Genomic DNA, 16998 nt, shown 5'->3' with positions numbered 1-16998 from the left:
GGAACATATCTATCTCCTGTACTATTAGTGCTGACTTAACTTTTTCCTTAAATGGACTCACTTTTTGAAAATTAGTCTTTCCTTAAGTTTGTTTGGTTTTTTTTAATATTTTATTTTTCCTTTTTGTCCCCAAAGCCCCCCGGTACATAGTTGTATATTTTTAGTTGTGGCGTGTGGGATGCCGCCTCAGCATGGCTTGATGAGCGGTGCCATGTCCACACTCAGGATCCGAACTGATGAAACCCTGGGCCGCCGAAGCAGAGAGCACGAACTTAACCACTCGGCCACAGGGCTGACACCTCCTTAAGTTTTCTTATTAATGGAATCTTGATCTTGATGTACAGTTATGAACAAAGTTATTTTTGAATTACTGAAGTAAATGTGCACATATATCACCTGACACCATGTTCTGAGAACTAGTGGTCCTGTGCCTGCCTCCCTGAGACACTGAGTGGTGGTGGAACAGCCTTGGCCAGGGAACTCTGCCCCGGTGTCTGAGGCTCCTCTCACATCTGCTACACGACCCTCTGGAATAGTCCCAGACACTCACTAGTGCTTGTCCCAGCTCTTTTTTCTCTTTTCCCAGCTCTTACTCATTTCTCCTTCCCAACTGGTTTTTAGGCCCCTTCAGGGCCACAGTTCTTGGTCATGTTTTCCACGTGTCCTCAGCTTCTGTTGTTGAGGAGAACCGTCTCAGGCACTCATGATGGTCCTACCCAGACCATGTTTTCACTCTGGGCCTTCCCGAGGCCCTAGCCAGCCTTGAAGTGGGGTCCTGCCCCTATTGCCGTCAGCTGGGTTGGTGGAGAGGGCAGCTTCCTGGCCAGCCCGGCTGCCTGCCCTTTAGCAGCTATTGGGCCTGCAGAAGACTGAGGTGGCTGCGTCGGAAAGCAGCTGTGCCGTAGCACCCTGCACTGTCTGCTGCGAGGGGAAAGGGCCGTGAGGGCTGGGCCATTTAAGTACGTCTATCATGGAGGTATTAGGAGTTACTAAGCGGAAATGTGATAGTAACTGTTAATGGCCCATTTAGTCATTAAGAAAAGTTAATGGAAATGTAAATTAATGTGAAAAGTCTTAATTTCATATCTTTATTGTCAATGTTTTTGAGATTACATAAGCTTAAATTTTATTCTGAGTAAAACTTGGATTCTATGGAGGAAAAACAATTATCTTAAATATTTAATTTGAGAAATAAGATTTTGCTCAGGTACATTTGAGGGATATGTTCTTGTATATTTTGTCTTGACCACCAAAACATACTTTAGTATTTGTAAACAAGAGCAACCTAGACTTGTGGTATATAAATGATTCCTGTTGTTGTAGGGCAAATTACCATAAGCTTAGAAGCTTAAAACATCACACATTTACCAGCTCAGTTTCCATGGGTCAGAAACCTGGGCCTGGCTTAGCTGAGCCCTCTGCCCGGGCTCTTACAGACTGCACCCCAGGTGTCAGTGGGGGCTGAAGAGCTCATCAGAGGCTCAGCTGGGAAAGATCCACTTCCAAAAGCAAGCTCTCACATGGCTTGGTATATAAATATGTCCCATGCAATTTTTGTGGCATACTTATACTAAAAAGTTACTTGTTGTTTATCTGAGAGTCATATTTAATTGAGTGTCCTGGATTTTACCTGGCAGCTGTACCTCAGAGCCTGGCTGCAGTGCCCTCTCATAGCAGGGCCACTTGTTTCTTCAAAACTAGCAATGGAGTCTCCTCTCCTCTGAAATGCCTGGGCCCTCTTAAGGGTTTACACCTGATTAACTCAGACCCTTTTGATTAACTAGCAATCATCTTGTTTGGGACCTTAATTACATCTCCAAAATCCCTGCCCATTTGCCGTATAACAACCTAATTGTGGATGTGAAATCCCATCGTGTGCGCCAGGGGCAGTGTCCTCGGGTCCTCTTAGAGTTCTGCCACCACAGATGGCGTGAAGGGCAGTTAAGAATGTGTGCGCCTTACACAGGGGAAATAGATTCCTGTACTTTGAATAAACAAAGACACATTTTTATTTATACTAAGAATATTGTTAGTGTCTCTTGATTAAAAACAGTGATCTCAGTATTATAAGTAGTGATTTTTACAAAGTATTTTAACTGCTAGAATTGGTAAGTCCGTTGTTTGAAGTCACATGTTTTATTCTGCAGGTTGTAGAGCCTCCTGGTGCCTCAAAGTGTATTGGCCCTGGGTGTTCTAGCGTGGCGCAGCCTGACTCGGTTTACTGCAGCAATGACTGCATTCTAAAACATGCTGCAGCTACCATGAAATTTCTAAATTCAGGTAAAGAACAAAAACCAAAACCTAAAGAAAAGACCAAGACGAAGCCAGAAAAGCTCATTCTTCCAAAATGTAGTGTTCAGGTAAGTTGCACAAGACCAACTGTTTGAACAGTTGAAGCAAAAAGTGTGTAAATGTTACCGTCTTGGCTGATTGGTTTGTGGAGTGTGGGGACAGCAGGCACAGAAGCAACGCACAGTGTCCTCCACCTTTCCCACCAGCATTCTCGTCAGAATTACAGATGAGCATATATTCTGACGTTTTCTTTTCTCTGCCCTTTAGCTGAGGGATGAGTGACTGAATGCAGTGAAGCAGACCCAGGCGGCTCGCTGCTGCAGGGCTGCTAGCCTGCAGTCCATGCGCCTGCGGTCCATGCGCCTGCAGTCCTGTGAGGAGAGTTTGGTGTGGAAGTAGACTCGGGCAGGTGGGGGCCGGGAAGGGAGAGCGCTCCTAGGCAAGGCTGTGTGCTGCACTTCAAGACCTAGCTCTCAGAATTGTCTCATTTTTATACTACATGTGATTTGGGAAGAATCCAGGTGGTTTTAGAAATCACAGGCACTGATACACTTGAAGACCCTTCATTGAGTTTTAGCTCAGGTTGATGCAGCTGCGTTCTGGTCCCTGTTAAATTCATGAGAAACAAAGCGTAACTAGTGCTATTCAGAGAGTTTTCTTAATATTTTTAAGGGCTTATTTAGCCTTCGATGGCTTAATTTTTAAGGCTGGTAATTTTGAATCATAGAACTGCCAGAGAAGCAGTTGCTGCTCTTTACCGTAAGAGCATGACAGCACTGGGAGCACCTGATGGAGAACATGGAAACGGCGTTTGTACTCCGTCTCTTCTCCAAGTGTCGCTCCTCGCGCCAAGCAGTGTTCGTAGGGCGCATTCTCGCACTGAGGCCCTTTCCACTTTGTTTTTGCCGTGTTTCACTGCCTCACTCAAGTGGTTCATTCTCTTACCCCAGCAGCCTTGTACCTCAGCAGGGTTACAGGTTCCTCTGTGTCAGGGACCTTCACAGTGCTCAAGTGTTGAAGTCCTGGATATTACGTTGGAATGCTGAGGGTCTGCTGGGTGTGCAGGTGTAGCCGAAGCCTGCTGCTGACCTGATGCAGTGCACAAGCTCAGGGTGGTGAGGGGGCTTGAAATGACCTCAGGAATAGAGCGTGTCGTGACCTCCATTGCAAAGTGAAATGAGCGAAGGTTAATTTCTGACCTCCTTAATGATTGGGGTTTTACTGATTATCCAGGCAGGCATTAAAATCTCTTCTGTGCACAAGAGACCAGCTCCAGACAAGAAAGAAAACACCGTGAAGAAGGCGATGGTGGCCCCTTCTAGGAGTGAGGTCCTTATTAAGGAAACAACTTGTGAAAGCAGCACGCCGTCCTGGGCAAGCGACCACAATTACAATGCAGTGAAGCCAGAACAGACTGCTGCCCCCTGGCCATCACTGTTGTATAAATGTATGTATCACCTAGGGGGTAGCCTCTGGACCCTCCCCAGTCTTTCTGGATGGCCGTCCACTTGGGCCGTCCAGACCTAGGAGTTTAGCCGTGTGCAGTGCTGCACCTCCAAAGATCGAAGCAAATGCCTGAGTCCAAGATGCCTCTCGAGCCCCTGTACCCATCCTTAGTCTGTTGAGACTTCCTGTCAGTGTTTTCCAAAAAGCTGTACAAACCTCATTGCTGAATGTGTCACCTGACGATTGATGTCTTTAATCTCTGTTCTCATTGTCAGGCTCTGGTAAGTGTTTGTGTTCTCTCCAACAAGATCTGACTGAGTAGACACACTGCCTAGCACTCAGGATGCCATGTCCCAGCCTCACTCGCAGTTTTCTGCAGCCCCACTCGCTTCAGGGCTTTTCCACATTATCACTTCCAGCACACGCAGTCATCACTTCTTCTGTATGTTGTGGAAGTCTGTTTCTGCAAACTTGTGTTGCATCTAATACTCACCTTAAGTAGGATTTTCAGGAGTTAAATTATTTTTGACCAGACAGGAATTTTTTTTCACGTCCAATTCACATACTACACACCTACACAAACACATTGGTGTTTTGAAGGCCATTTCCTGCTGCCACCTCGGTTCCAAGGTAAGTGAGTGTGATGTGTATACACTTTGAGCAGTGCCCTCACTGGAGGGACATGGCCAAGGGTAACTGGCATCCCTCTTGGGGCTCTTGGCTCACACCGTGCCCCACAGTGCTAGTGAATGAAATCAAGACGTTTCAAACAGATCTTTGAAATCCCAGGTTAGATCATGCAGCTTGAGTCTCTTCTGTTTATTCTAATTTCTCACTCTAACTCCCCAGAATTAAATTTTGGAAATTTCAATTGATCCACAGGGCACTTCTTCTATTATTATTTTTTATTCAGCTTTTATTTATACTGTCTTTTATACTGTTTTGTGCCTTTTTCAAAAGCACCGAAAGGTTGACCGGTTCTCACTCCCCGGATTACAGAGCTGTGCTGTGTTCTCCCTTCAGTCGCCTTCTGACCGGTCACCCGAGGGAGGGGGCTTGTGTAGGTGGGTTCTGGATCGAGTGTGGTTGGAAAAACGGGTAACTGAATACTCATTTTGGGAACGTAAACAGCCCAAGACCTAAGAAATGGAGTTGCAAGTAAATTGCAAAGCAATACTGGATTTTTTTATTTTTTAATTTTAGGAATGAGTTGTTAAATACAGAATTAAATGGTGTATTAAAATGAGTCTCGATACACCTTAGATGGTTTGAGCTAAGAATTTCATGCTAACAACGTGTCTCAAATTTTCAGGAAATTACAGCACCTCTACAAAGTAGCACTTTTATAGAGGTCATGAACATCTCTAAAATAAGCCTCACCCACGTGTGAACAGGTGGGGAGGAGTCGCATTGGAATACTTAGAGCTAAAGTGCTCTTACAGGCACATAACAGAAAAAGAAGGAAGGCCGGGGTATAACCACAAAACCCCTGGGTGATGGATTTCAGTCCAGTAATTTCCATCTCTATTAACCGGAACTGGAAAGCTGCCCTGAGACCCTGAGTGTGGAGCTGTGGGCGCATAAGGGGTGGAAGGTTGGTGGGAAGATGGGAAGAATGGCGCTCATCCTTGATTCTTAGTCCTCCTCACCCCAGTTTTGAGGGAGGAGAGGGAACTGCGGGGAGAGATCCTGAGAAGGCCCGTGTCTGCTCACAGGTTGGGGCTTCTCCTCTCCACCGCTTCCCTCTTTCTGCGCCACAGCTCCTTGCTGAAGCTTGACGTGCTTCCGTGGGCAGAAGGTCGGAGCGGACTCATGACTGAGGACTCTTCCCAGCACGTTTGCATCTCAAAATCAAAACTGATGGGTGCCCCAGATTTGTAGCATGTTTAAGGGACGTATTTTTGAGTGAGTTGCTTCTGATCATTTTTTGTTATCCAGAATGTCATCTTTCCAGAAGATGATTGGGAGAAGGGTAAAAGGCCATTGGTAGAATATCCGCTTTTGCCTTGGGGGTGGCACCGTCTCCCCACCTCTCCCACACCATCGCCTCAGGTGTGGGAACAGAGCACCACATCCACTCACCAGAGCTCCGCATCCCCACGAGGACCCCCACCTGCTTCCCTGGCTGGCTGCCAGCATGCTTTTCCTCGTGGAGGGCGATGAGATTCAGGATGCAGCTGATGCTGGCACAGTTCTTAGGAGAAGGCGTTTTCCACGTTAACCTGGGTGTGTATCCAGTCTGGGCCTATCCCTTCAGCTCCTTGTGCCCCTTGTTTAAAGAGCCGACACGCTGCTCCTGGAGGCGCTCTTCCCTCTCCTTCCCAGGCCACTGGTGCTGACCTGGGGTAACGGGTACAGGGACAACTTTTCAGTGAATGTCAGTGGTGGGGAGCTCCTGTTAAATGTTGGGCAAGACTTTGCTGGGTATGGAAGCTCCTCCCTGCTTCTCCCCATGAAAGTATGAGTAGATCTTTCTTGTTCTCAGGCTGATGCAAATAACATACAGTTGTTCCTCTGATTTGTTTTTAAAATTGTTTTTGAGGATATCTGTACAATTTTTTTAACTTATGGAAACAATTGCCATTTTATTTCTCTCCCAAAATCATGATATTTCTCTGTTTTTGTAGCCTGATTCTTATTTTTCTCTTCATTTCCACTGTTGGTTCACCTCTCATTATTGTCAAGGCATGAAGAAGGGTAAAAACTTTGTTCTAAAACATCCTGGTTTATTAGACAGAATTTAGAAGTCGAATTCTGCTATCCGTATTGATAGGCCCAGTTTCCTAGTATTGTGGACTCCCTAAATGGCTTGTTAGGTGATTTGAAACACTGGGGATTTGAATGAATTTTGACTAGAAAATGAGATTTCTCTAGTTTTCATCTAGCCATGAAAATTCAAATGGAAAACTCTGACAGGACCCATAATCCCAAGTCCAGGTGATTTTTTAAGCATCTTACTCAGATACAAAATTTGCCCTGTAGTTCATGTGCATGCCTCGCAGATAGTCCACGTGCTGTGGTGAAATGGATCAAAGAGAACACAGATTCTCACAAGGATAACTGATGGTGTGGGCTCCCAAAGCACATTTCACAAATGATAAGAGGAAACAAGTTTCCCATAATAAAATTAAATATGTGGGGGATGCTAGAACCCAAGAATATTTGGGAGAAATTTAAAGCCTTGGAGGGCGAGTCATGTTTTTATCAGTTTCATGAGCCATTTTTATCTGTCTCTTCCAGAATTGTCATGGCAATAAAATGTGGTTGGGGACAAACCAGACTGTACATCCAAACCAGTTTTCTTCCCCCAGTTAGTGGAACAACCAAAACTTGTCCTGAAAAGGGATTTGGCTTGATAACTACTTTTACTGTTGTCCGTACAGCTGGAGTTTCCTGGGTTGGCAGTGGCAGTCTTTGGGTATTCTTAAGTGTTTTACTTTTTACAAGCTTGAAAAAAAGCCAGCAGTTCAGAAAACTAGGTCAGGGAAAGGTTTCCACGTGTACATAAACTTTAACATTGGAGACGAAACCCCTCAGCAGTGCTCTGGGCCACCCCTTAGTTCTTGTGCTTCAGCCCCCCGGGAGGAGGGGTGGGCTGGAAGTTTCTAGTAGGGTGTCCCCCTTACTTCATCTGCTCTTCGGTGACCTTCACATGACCTTTTGGAGCTGTGGAACTACTCGATAATGTTTAATGACTAGTACTATAGGGAAGTCTCTGGTGGCATTATTGGTGTCAAAGATCCCAAGGTCCCCTCTGAAGAGGCTGCTGTAATTCTCCAATACCAGTACACAAGTTTCAGGTATATTTGTATAAAGTTGTAAAATACTTAATATTCTTGATTTTTTGTGTGTTACACATCACCATGCACACAGTTACATTCTTCTGAAAATTAAAGAAGTAAACTTAGAAGACTGTTGAGAAGTTTTGCCACTTTCATTTATTTAAATGAAAGTTTGGGCAGCTTTCGTTCCTGGGAGCCTGGAGGAGTTCAGCGAGAAGGACACAAAGGTAACCGTGCTGCACAGCCCGGCCGTGTGGGCACAGTGCCCAGCCCAGGGCTCCTGCTGACAGCGACCCTTTGGGACTAGGGGCTCACGGGGGAGGGTAGAGGGACTCTTAACGTGCCCCTAGCGTGTTGGCTGGAGTAAGCAGTCGGGGCACCAACAAATGATGTTGTTACCTTATTAAAGGGATGGGTGGGCCTGCAAACTGGTTTCGAGGTCTTGGGAAAGCAGCAGCTGCCCTCCCAGGTGGATCCGGTCTGGCAGCCAGGCTCGCGCACTGCACAGCTGACCGCTCGCCAGGGTTCCAGCAGGGCTCAGGGAGGGTAAAGTGCCCGTCTCCCCACAAGGCCTTGCTCACAGTTCCCTCTCATGGTTCATGTTGAAGGACAGTTTGAGCAGTGCTATTACATATTAGCAATCCAATGTGAATCAGGCCTTGGGTTAACTTTCAAAATACTGCGTGTGATACTGTTAAAAGGAGGAAGGGCAACGGCCTCCAGATGTATCCTTGTTTCTGCCAATTTCTCACAGCGAGCTACATGCACCTCTCCGTTAGGTCACTCAAACTGGACATGAGTGAGAACAAAGTCTTCCTGGAAAAGCTTGACGTAGCCAAACCGTGACAGTTTGGTTATGGACGCATCTAAGGACATCCTAATGTCCTAGAGCATCAGGGAAGTAGCTTATGCTTACTTGAGGTTATTTGGGAATTATCCATGTTTTCTGATGTAAAAGCAAATCAGTTCTTTATTGTACTTCTAGAGGAACAACTCAGAATATTTAAGAAAAGGCACAAAAGCAAAATGGTTTTCTCTGCTACTGTTAACTTGATTTTTCACACAGTTAAGAAAGTTGAGGTGGGAAGCCTCATTGTACACATGTCATGCGGAGTTGAAAATAGAGCTTCTGTCACTTCCACAGCTCCTCTACAGTGTCTTCCCTGCCCTCATTTTCAGTTCCTGTTACAGACGGTCCCTACAGCGATAGCTGCCTTCGCTTTCCTGCGGAGCATATTTGGGAGCCAGTGGGAGTGGGTGGTGCTTGGAGGTCACCGATGGTGTGAAGCAGGATGCTGGGTCCTGAGTCAGTGGGTAGTTCCAGGGAGGGGACACCTGTGCAAAGGCCTGCGGTCACTCTGGCCTGGGACCTGCAGGATACTTCCCTGCGCCATGTGGTGCACCTGCGGAAGAGGCCACTGTTTCTGACCCACTCATTGTCATGCCAGAAGCTCACTTTTTGATTTCCTTGGCTTTTACAGCCAGTCATTCTTAAGCAGTGGGCCCACCCCAGCCATCAGTATGACTGGAAGTCTTTTATCTGGGGATGTTTAGGGTAAACTGGCACATAGTTTGGGCAAGACAAAAGGTATAAAGCAATTTGCAATTCCTCTGGTTTCTCACCAGTCACTGTACCTGTGAGGGGGCCGTCACTAGATGTGGGTATCTGGGACAGCCTGGGGTTGTTCAGGCTTGATAAAGCGCCCCGTGTCTACACCCTGTCCTGCTGTAACTTCATTTGGGCAGCTGTGCAGCTTCTATCCAGATGAACACAGCACCACAATTCCTCTGGTGGAGACTTGTTTCCTCCCAGTTCTCCATGGAGGCCCTCCAGTGCCACCCAGTGGCCAGCGATGCTGTAACACCACAGCCCACATTGCAGTGTGACGAGGCACCCAGTCTTACGCTTGGGAAATTAGCCAATTAGAATGGCACTGATCCCTGTGCACGCTGGCCTGCTTAGTTCTCTGCCAGCCTTTACCCCAAACAACTCATTTCCATTACAGACAAATGGCCAGACTCTCAGAAACAACTATCTAGGACACTGGGCTGGCCCACTGGAGCAGCTTCTCCTGGAGATAGTTTCTCCCTAAGTCATCACCTGGCCTGGAAATGAGGCAGCGCTCTTCCTCCCTGACAAGCAGGCCCCCAGGATGTGGAAGCTCAAGAAAGCTTTGCTGCCAGAATGGCACAGACTTGGCACACGTTCCCGGTGGGCCGGCTCCATCCAGGACGTAGGCAGATATGGGTGGGGTTTGGGCATTGTGCCTGTGTCCACACTGCAGTTAACTCTGCTTGGTGCTGCCAGCACAGTGCTGTTGCTGACCAGCAGAGGATCTGTAGCAGTGGAGGGAATCAGCTGTCTCCTGAAGCCACCCTGGAGTGCAAGCGTGCTTCTGCTTTTGAGGACGTTTTTTTCTGGTTGGTTACAAAGTTAGTCCTTGCCCTTCTGTAAATTTATACACAATATGATACAGTTAGAAATGAATTTAAATGAAGGATTTGCAAATTTGATTATGGTCTGCTCAAAAATGATAGTTTCTTTTACTGTCAGAGCGTTCCAGCACTGTATGGCCATCACTGTCATTCCAGCCAACCCAAGTCCCCCTTACAGTGGAACCAACTGGATCAGCATCTGTAACAGTTGCTGGATAGAACTTTTTACATGTTGTAAATATTTACCTTCAAAGTAGAAGAGGGCCATAGCCAAGTTGCTGTTTGAGAACATTTCACCAATAATTCGCTTAATTATACCTATTTATATAGTCTGATTTACCCATTTATAAATATATACCTGTTTCTATATGAGGCATAGGTAAGGGATAGCAGAAGTTGACTTTAAAAAAGCAGAAGCAATTGATTTTATAAAACAGCATAATGGTTAAGGAAAGCCATGCCCTGTTTGTTAATAGATTACATTCATTTACTCTTACCACTCTTGGATAATAGGTCATTTTAATCATGTGTATTAGGAATGTCCTAAAAATAATCTCTTGACTGGGTTTTCCCTGAATGAGTGAGAAAACACCCCTTAGAACAGTAGAAGTACTCATCTTAGGTTCTGATTGGGGACCTGGAGTGAGCAAACGTTTTTGAAGTTAATACGAATTTGTCACCTAACAGCGTAAATGTCAAAAGGTGAGATTTGTCTCAGGCTCTGTCACGCAAGTATCCTGTATGTTACAGTCCGGCATCTTAGGAGGTCTCTGGAAGCACTTTAAGCCAGCTTCTTAGAGTTACTTAAAAGTGTGCTACTAGGGTACTCAGCAAAGCTTGTATTTGTGAAAGGCTGCGGCTGAACTGGCTTTAGGTCTCGATTTTAATTCTGACCAGTTCATTCCTTCCTGACTGCTGATGGCTGGCTTCCCTGCGGACTCCTGGTGTCGGCTAGCGCTGGATTCTTGCTGTGCTACATCTTTGTTTCTTCCTCTCCCTCACTCCCGCCCCCTCCCCTAAGAAAAGGGGCTTCCATCCGTTTTATTTAACGTGAACTTGAGCAATCCCACAGGTTCGATGCTGCGGACCTTGTTACCCAAATCTGAGTTGGCAAAAATAAATTTCCAAATGTCTAACTCCTTAAGGTTGTAAACTCGATCTGATGAAATAATACAGGTAGAAGTGTAGTTTTTATCTTTGTTCCTATTGTGTCCCTATTTTTTATCTTGTTAGACGTTGTCATTACTTTATAGTGTGCTTTATTTAGAAACCCAACTCCTAAAGGAATGAAGCCTTCAGAAGTGTGACTGTTGGAGACAGTGGACATGAGTGATGACAAGCAGGGCAGGTGTAGAGTACAAGCCGGCTGCTCGCTGGGAGAGCACAGTGGTCTTTGGGAAGCATGGCAATGTGGGGGAGCACTGGTGTCCGAGGGACAGGCCACCTTGGGCAGGGGTGGGCAGGGACATGAGGTTAGGAGGCTTTGTGAGATGAAAATATGAGGTTTAATGTCAGAGTTGATGCTTGATAATAACAAAGCACTTCTAACACTGTCATAAGTTTTGGATCCATGTAATGAAACTTCACAAAATTAGGTAATTTCAATTATACTATAAAGTGGAAAAAACTTGAGGTCCCCAGCCGTTTAGCGCCCGTTGCTGAACTGGCCTCGCTGGCTGCTGAAAGAGGGAGTTCCTTGAGGGTGACTGCTCCGACCCTCTGCCAAGATGGCCAAGGCTGGTGGTATTGGCTGAGCTGGGGCCCCTGGTGCTGTGAATGCCTCCGGAGGGCTGTTTGTTGGGGCAGGCGTTATTTGTAGATGGAGTCTCACCTCTTTTCCCAGATTTTTCAGACCTTCTCCTTGGTCGTTGGGGACAGTTAAAAGGAGCACTGGTAGCTGACTGATGATTGATCAATTGGTTGGTTTTAATCCCTGGGTAAAATTGAAAGACTGCTGGAGTATCTGTTAAGTCCCCAACTTCAGTGTTTGGGAGTTTTGATGCTCCCTGCTGCGTGGGTAGTTTGAGAAAAGCTTGCACCTAGGGAGGCGATTTCTCTGTCTGTCCCTTGTATGACTTGACTGCCTGCCCTAGGTGGCACTCCACATAGTGTCCTCGCTCACTCACTGGGCTACCCTTTCCCAGCCATTTACTTCTCTGGGTTCCTGCCATTCTGTGTGGCATTCCAGAGTGAGGACCATCTGTAAAGGTGCCACTTGCACTTGAGCACAGCTCCCCGGCGTGGCTCTGGTTGGCCACGTGTCACGGAGAGCAAGGGGCCGCGGTGCTGGTTTAGGATTGTCGTCCTTGTGCCGAAGACCTTTGTTCCGACGGTCTGTGACAGGGTTGAACATAATCAGCCCTCTAGCCTGCTGTCTCTCTCTGTAAAGAAAGTACTAGCATCGTATAACGATTTTTGTATGAGTTGAGAGGTTTTGATATTGTTCTTGTTTTAGCTTTTGATTACAATCCTTGTTTGGATTACAAGCACTAACGTATCATCTTACCCATAATTTATTCTATCTAGAGGGTTGTAAGTGGGAACATTTATATAACAGCATATTGTATTCTTGTCATCTCTTAGTATAAAAGTGATTGAACTTCCCCATGTTGCAAATTTCTCTCAGCTTTCTGTCTTTTATTAATGTCGTCATGATCAATTGACTTTTGTCCAAGAGAATGGTGAGCACCTTTGAGTGCCCTCCCTCCCCCCAAGAATGGACTTGGTAGTCCTTCCAAGGCCCTGGGGGGAGGGAGAGAATATGCATTTAAAGAGAATTTGTTTGATCCATCTTGAAAAGATTTTTTTTAACTCATGTTTACAAACACATTGTGCTTGAATTCTTAATGAAAGGGCTCTTCCAAACACCTTTTTTCTGATGATTTGAAATTTGCCTTCAGTTTTCAAGCTTAGCTAATGATTTAAATCAAGCCTTTGATACCTAAAGTTTGTTGGTTGAAGTAAAAGGCTTAATCTAATAAAATAATAAAGCATTTCTTTCTGAAATAAAGTATGGTCACTATCATAAATATTGCTATCAGCCTTTATTCACATTCCATTTCTGAATTTAATAATTACTTTAAAAATCCTTTTCTCCAAATCTCATCCAGTAATGCTGTAAGCTTTTGCTAGTTTAAGGGGTGCGTGCTTTTCAAGGCAGCGGCAAAGCACACCTGTGTGTCCTCCCGCCTCACTAAGCCTGCTGCGTGTCTTTTGCAGCCATGAAGGAGGACAGACGCTTGGAGGAGCACACAGCCATGGCGGCTGCAGCACCCAAGAAAATGGCTCCTCCAGGGTCTTCGGTGGGCAGCCGACAGCCTTCGTCCAGGAATCTAGTACCAAAGAAGCCACCTCATTTTGCAAACATGGCGGCAGCCAAATCAGCTATCAAAAAGTCGCCCTCAGGCTTCAAGGGTACCATACCCAAGAGGCCGTGGCTCCCGGCCGCCCCCTCCAGCGGTGTTTCCGCTGCCAAGCAGGCAGGGCTGGCGCCTGTCACTACCACAGCAGCTTCTAAAAAGTTGCCGGGCTCTGCTGCTTTGGTGGGAGCCATCAGGAAGCCGGTGGCAAGCTCTGCTCCCTTGGCCTCTACAGCCCCAGGACGCCTGGGGACCTCAAGCCCTGCCCCATCACAGCCAAATTCGCAAATTCGGCAAAATATAAGACGCTCCCTGAAGGAGATTTTGTGGAAAAGGTGAGCTGTTTACTTGATTTGCTTATTAAAGTTTTCCACTTAAAGTGTGGTCATCCTGGACTGCCCCACCATGTAAGCGGTGTGATGTGTGCAGGTGCAGTGGTTTACCAAGTTCTGTTTGGATTCCGTATAGAGTCAGTGACAGTGACGACTTAATCATGACAGAAAACGAGGTCGGCAAGATCGCCCTCCACATCGAGAAGGAGATGTTCAACTTGTTCCGAGTTACAGACAATCGCTACAAGAGTAAATATCGCAGCATCATGTTCAACCTCAAGGATCCCAAAAACCAGGTGTGTGTCGATTGCTCAGAGGTACGACATTCCTGTCACGGAGGTGAACTTGCAGCTAGTTTCTTTTAGCTGAGCTTCACAATAATGGACCAAATACAGCATTTTGAACATTTATATCCTAGTGAAAGCTAACGGGTATTTTTATCCTCTGCGACACTTGCTGCGGGCCCCATGTTCTTGGTGTGGAGAGTGTTTATCCTTCCCTTCCGTCTCTTAACTGGCATCCTGGGGGTCTCTGGCTCCCTGAAGTCCACTTTTATTTCACCAGATTAGTCTCTTCTAAGCGTGGCTGTAAAATTACATTGCTCTCATTTCATGGGCTCCAGAATAAAGTTCAAATTCTTAATCCTAGGAAATGGGTATCTCCGTATTTGGGCTTCAGACAACCTTTTCTGCCTTATCATCATTCCGCATCAGCTGAGCAAGCCTGCTACCTTGGGTTTCCTTAGGTTGATGATAAGTAATAGCAATCCCTGCCGGGCTCACCGCTTGGACAGGTGCTGTTCACACCTGGTGTGTGGGACACTTAGTCCTCACAGCAGCTGTGTGTGGGATCCAGCGGGAGTTAAGGCTGGAAAAGGGGTTAGTTGCTTTCCTAGTGTGGCTTCTGCACAGTGGAGTCACCATCTTCTGGCATCTTCTCCATCAGCCTCTTAAATTCTTACCTCTGTTAAGAAACAGGGTCAAGTACTCTGACTGTCCACCTCGCCATGTTGACCCCCTGGCACTTCCTAGCTTTGTACCTAACACTGCCTTTTTGGGTTGATTCTGTTTTCTCTGAGGAGGGCTTCCTCGCAGGCGGTGCAGGGTAGGCCTTGAGGTCAGCTCTCCAAACTTAGTGCCCATGCTTTTTGGGCTCATTTGCTCTTCAGTGGGGGCCCCCAGGCTGTACTCCGGGCTGCTGGGGAGCTGGATGAGGTCAGGCCCTGCTCCACCCGATCTGAAGCTTCAGGCCTTTGTCCTGCCGTCACAGGCCTCTGGGCAGGGACTTCTCATGCTCTGTTTTTTCCATGTCCTCTCTAGTGTCTTACAAACAGGCACATGAGTGAATGAAACATGTTTGTTTATAGGGACTCTTCCATCGTGTTCTACGTGAAGAAATCTCTTTGGCAAAACTTGTGAGAATGAAGCCGGAAGAACTTGTATCTAAAGAGCTTTCCGTGTGGAAAGAGAGACCGACAAAACCTGTGAGTGCAGAGGGAGGTGGCTGCTTGGCTCTCCAGAAGTGAGTTAGCAGACTGCTGGCCTGAGTGAGTCGCAGAGAAGAAGGCTTAAGGCTTGTGTTTGTCTTTTCCTCTCAGGTGATGGAACCCCGCCCTAAACTGCACAATGAAAGTAAGAAGACTGCTGCAAAGCAGGAGGCGGTTCCTGACATGGAAGACTCGCCACCAGTGTCGGACTCAGACGTAAGCATCGGGCTCCCCATGGTCGCAGAAGCAGCTAGACTGAGCCCATTCCAAGTATTTTTAGGTGCCTGCGCTTATCACAATATGTGTGGTTGCATTATTTCTCAAGAACTTATATGCAGTGGCCTTTTTTTTTTTTTTGAGGGCAATTAGCCCTGACCCAGCATCTGCCGCGAATCCTCCTCTTTTTGCTGAGGAAGACTGCCCCTGAGCTAACATCTGTGCCCATCTTCCTCTACTTTATATGCGGGACACCTGCCACAGCATGGCCTGACAAGCAGTGCATAGGTCCGCATCCTGGATCCGAACCAGCAAACCCCGGGACGCTGAAGTGGAACATGCGAACTTAACCGCTGCACCACCGGGCCAGCCCCTCAGTGGTCCTTTTTTCCCCTCAGTGTTTCTTAATCACATGAGCTGTTTTTTCATACGTGCTGTGAATTTGGAGGTGGATTGGGAAAGAAATGACCTACTCTGTTGTTTCTTTTCCTTTTAGGAACAGCAAGAGTTAGTGCGAGCCGCCCCTGAGAAAAGCACAGCGCCCCTTCTCGACGTCTTCAGCAGTATGTTGAAGGACACAACGAGCCAGCACCGGGCACATCTGTTTGATCTGAACTGTAAAATTTGTACAGGTGAGCATAGTTTGGGGAGGAAACTTCAGAGATGAGACTTAACTAGCTTTTGTTTAAAGTCATTCATACTTCTAATGGCAATTGTATTTGGCCCAAGTTTAAGAAATTAGAAGGCTTGGGTGGTTTTCTGAAGTTGTTGAAGTTAGCTGTACCTTTACAGGGTTGATTTCTTTATTCTTGCAAGAAATTGTCTATTTGTGGGCAAGCTGTGCCCTTGAATGTCTCGACTCTCTCACGAAGGCCTTCCTTAAATTTTTCAGGTCAGGTTCCATCATCAGAAGACGAACCAGCTCCGAAAAAACAAAAGTTGTCGGCTTCTGCTAAGAAGGAAGAGTCAAAATCCAAGTGTGACGCTTCTCCCTCCGACCTGGTTCTCAGCTCAGCTGATGAAGTGATGCCAGACACTCTGCCTGAAAATGCCTCTGAGCCCGACCTGGAGAGTGCGTCTCATGCACACCTGGAGAGAAAGTATTGCCCTGTGCCTCCAGGAGATGGCCACCCTGAGCCCTCCACCCTGGAAGGCCACTCCTCCTGCCCAGCCTCCAGTGGGGGTGGGGTGCTCACCACGGTCACTGTGTCCGGTCGAGACCCCAGGACTGCACCAAGCGGGTCGTGCACAGTCGCAGTCCCCACAGCAGCCCACCTGGACAGCACCCACCCGGTGGAACCTCGACAAGACGTCCTGAAGCCTGCGGCAACCTCTGTGACGGTGCCCAAGTCCATACTAGCCAAGCCGTCCTCGTCCCCCGAGCCCAGATACCTCCTGTCGGTCCCACCCTCACCAGGCATCAGGTGCGGCTTCCACATGTGGTCTGAAGGAGCCCAGCACCTCTCCTTTCCTTTAGATTAACAGAAGGAGTAGTCATGAGTGATGGAATGGTGCAGCTCCAAAATCTATCCAGAACTACGACTTTACTCTATAATATTTTATAGGGCGTTTTCTAAAGGCCCAGTTTTAGGATGCCTAATTATCATTTTACAAGTACAAATCTTGAAACTGAAATTTACATTTATACT

General features: G+C 46.8%; 1 protein-coding gene across 15 annotated transcripts in view; it reads left to right on the top strand.

Moving 5' to 3' along the window:
• Nucleotides 1–16998, top strand: part of DIDO1 (death inducer-obliterator 1) — a 57638-nt gene that overhangs the window by 25443 nt on the left and 15197 nt on the right. For all 15 annotated transcript variants that reach the window (XR_011431089.1, XR_011431088.1, XR_011431087.1 and 12 more), the window contains 8 exons: nt 2148–2360; nt 3526–3739; nt 13176–13650; nt 13784–13943; nt 15014–15130; nt 15245–15349; nt 15846–15981; nt 16242–16773. Coding sequence is in view for 12 of the 15 variants with exons in the window: in XM_005604850.4 (XP_005604907.1) it covers nt 2148–2360; nt 3526–3739; nt 13176–13650; nt 13784–13943; nt 15014–15130; nt 15245–15349; nt 15846–15981; nt 16242–16773 (1952 nt within the window). In the remaining 3 variants the exon portion in view is untranslated. The remainder of the gene's footprint in view (nt 1–2147; nt 2361–3525; nt 3740–13175; nt 13651–13783; nt 13944–15013; nt 15131–15244; nt 15350–15845; nt 15982–16241; nt 16774–16998) is intronic.

The sequence above is a fragment of the Equus caballus genome, chromosome 22, assembly GCF_041296265.1.
Source record: "Equus caballus isolate H_3958 breed thoroughbred chromosome 22, TB-T2T, whole genome shotgun sequence".
Taxonomy (NCBI): Eukaryota; Metazoa; Chordata; class Mammalia; order Perissodactyla; family Equidae; genus Equus; species Equus caballus.
This window is presented reverse-complemented; position numbering and strand designations above follow the sequence as displayed.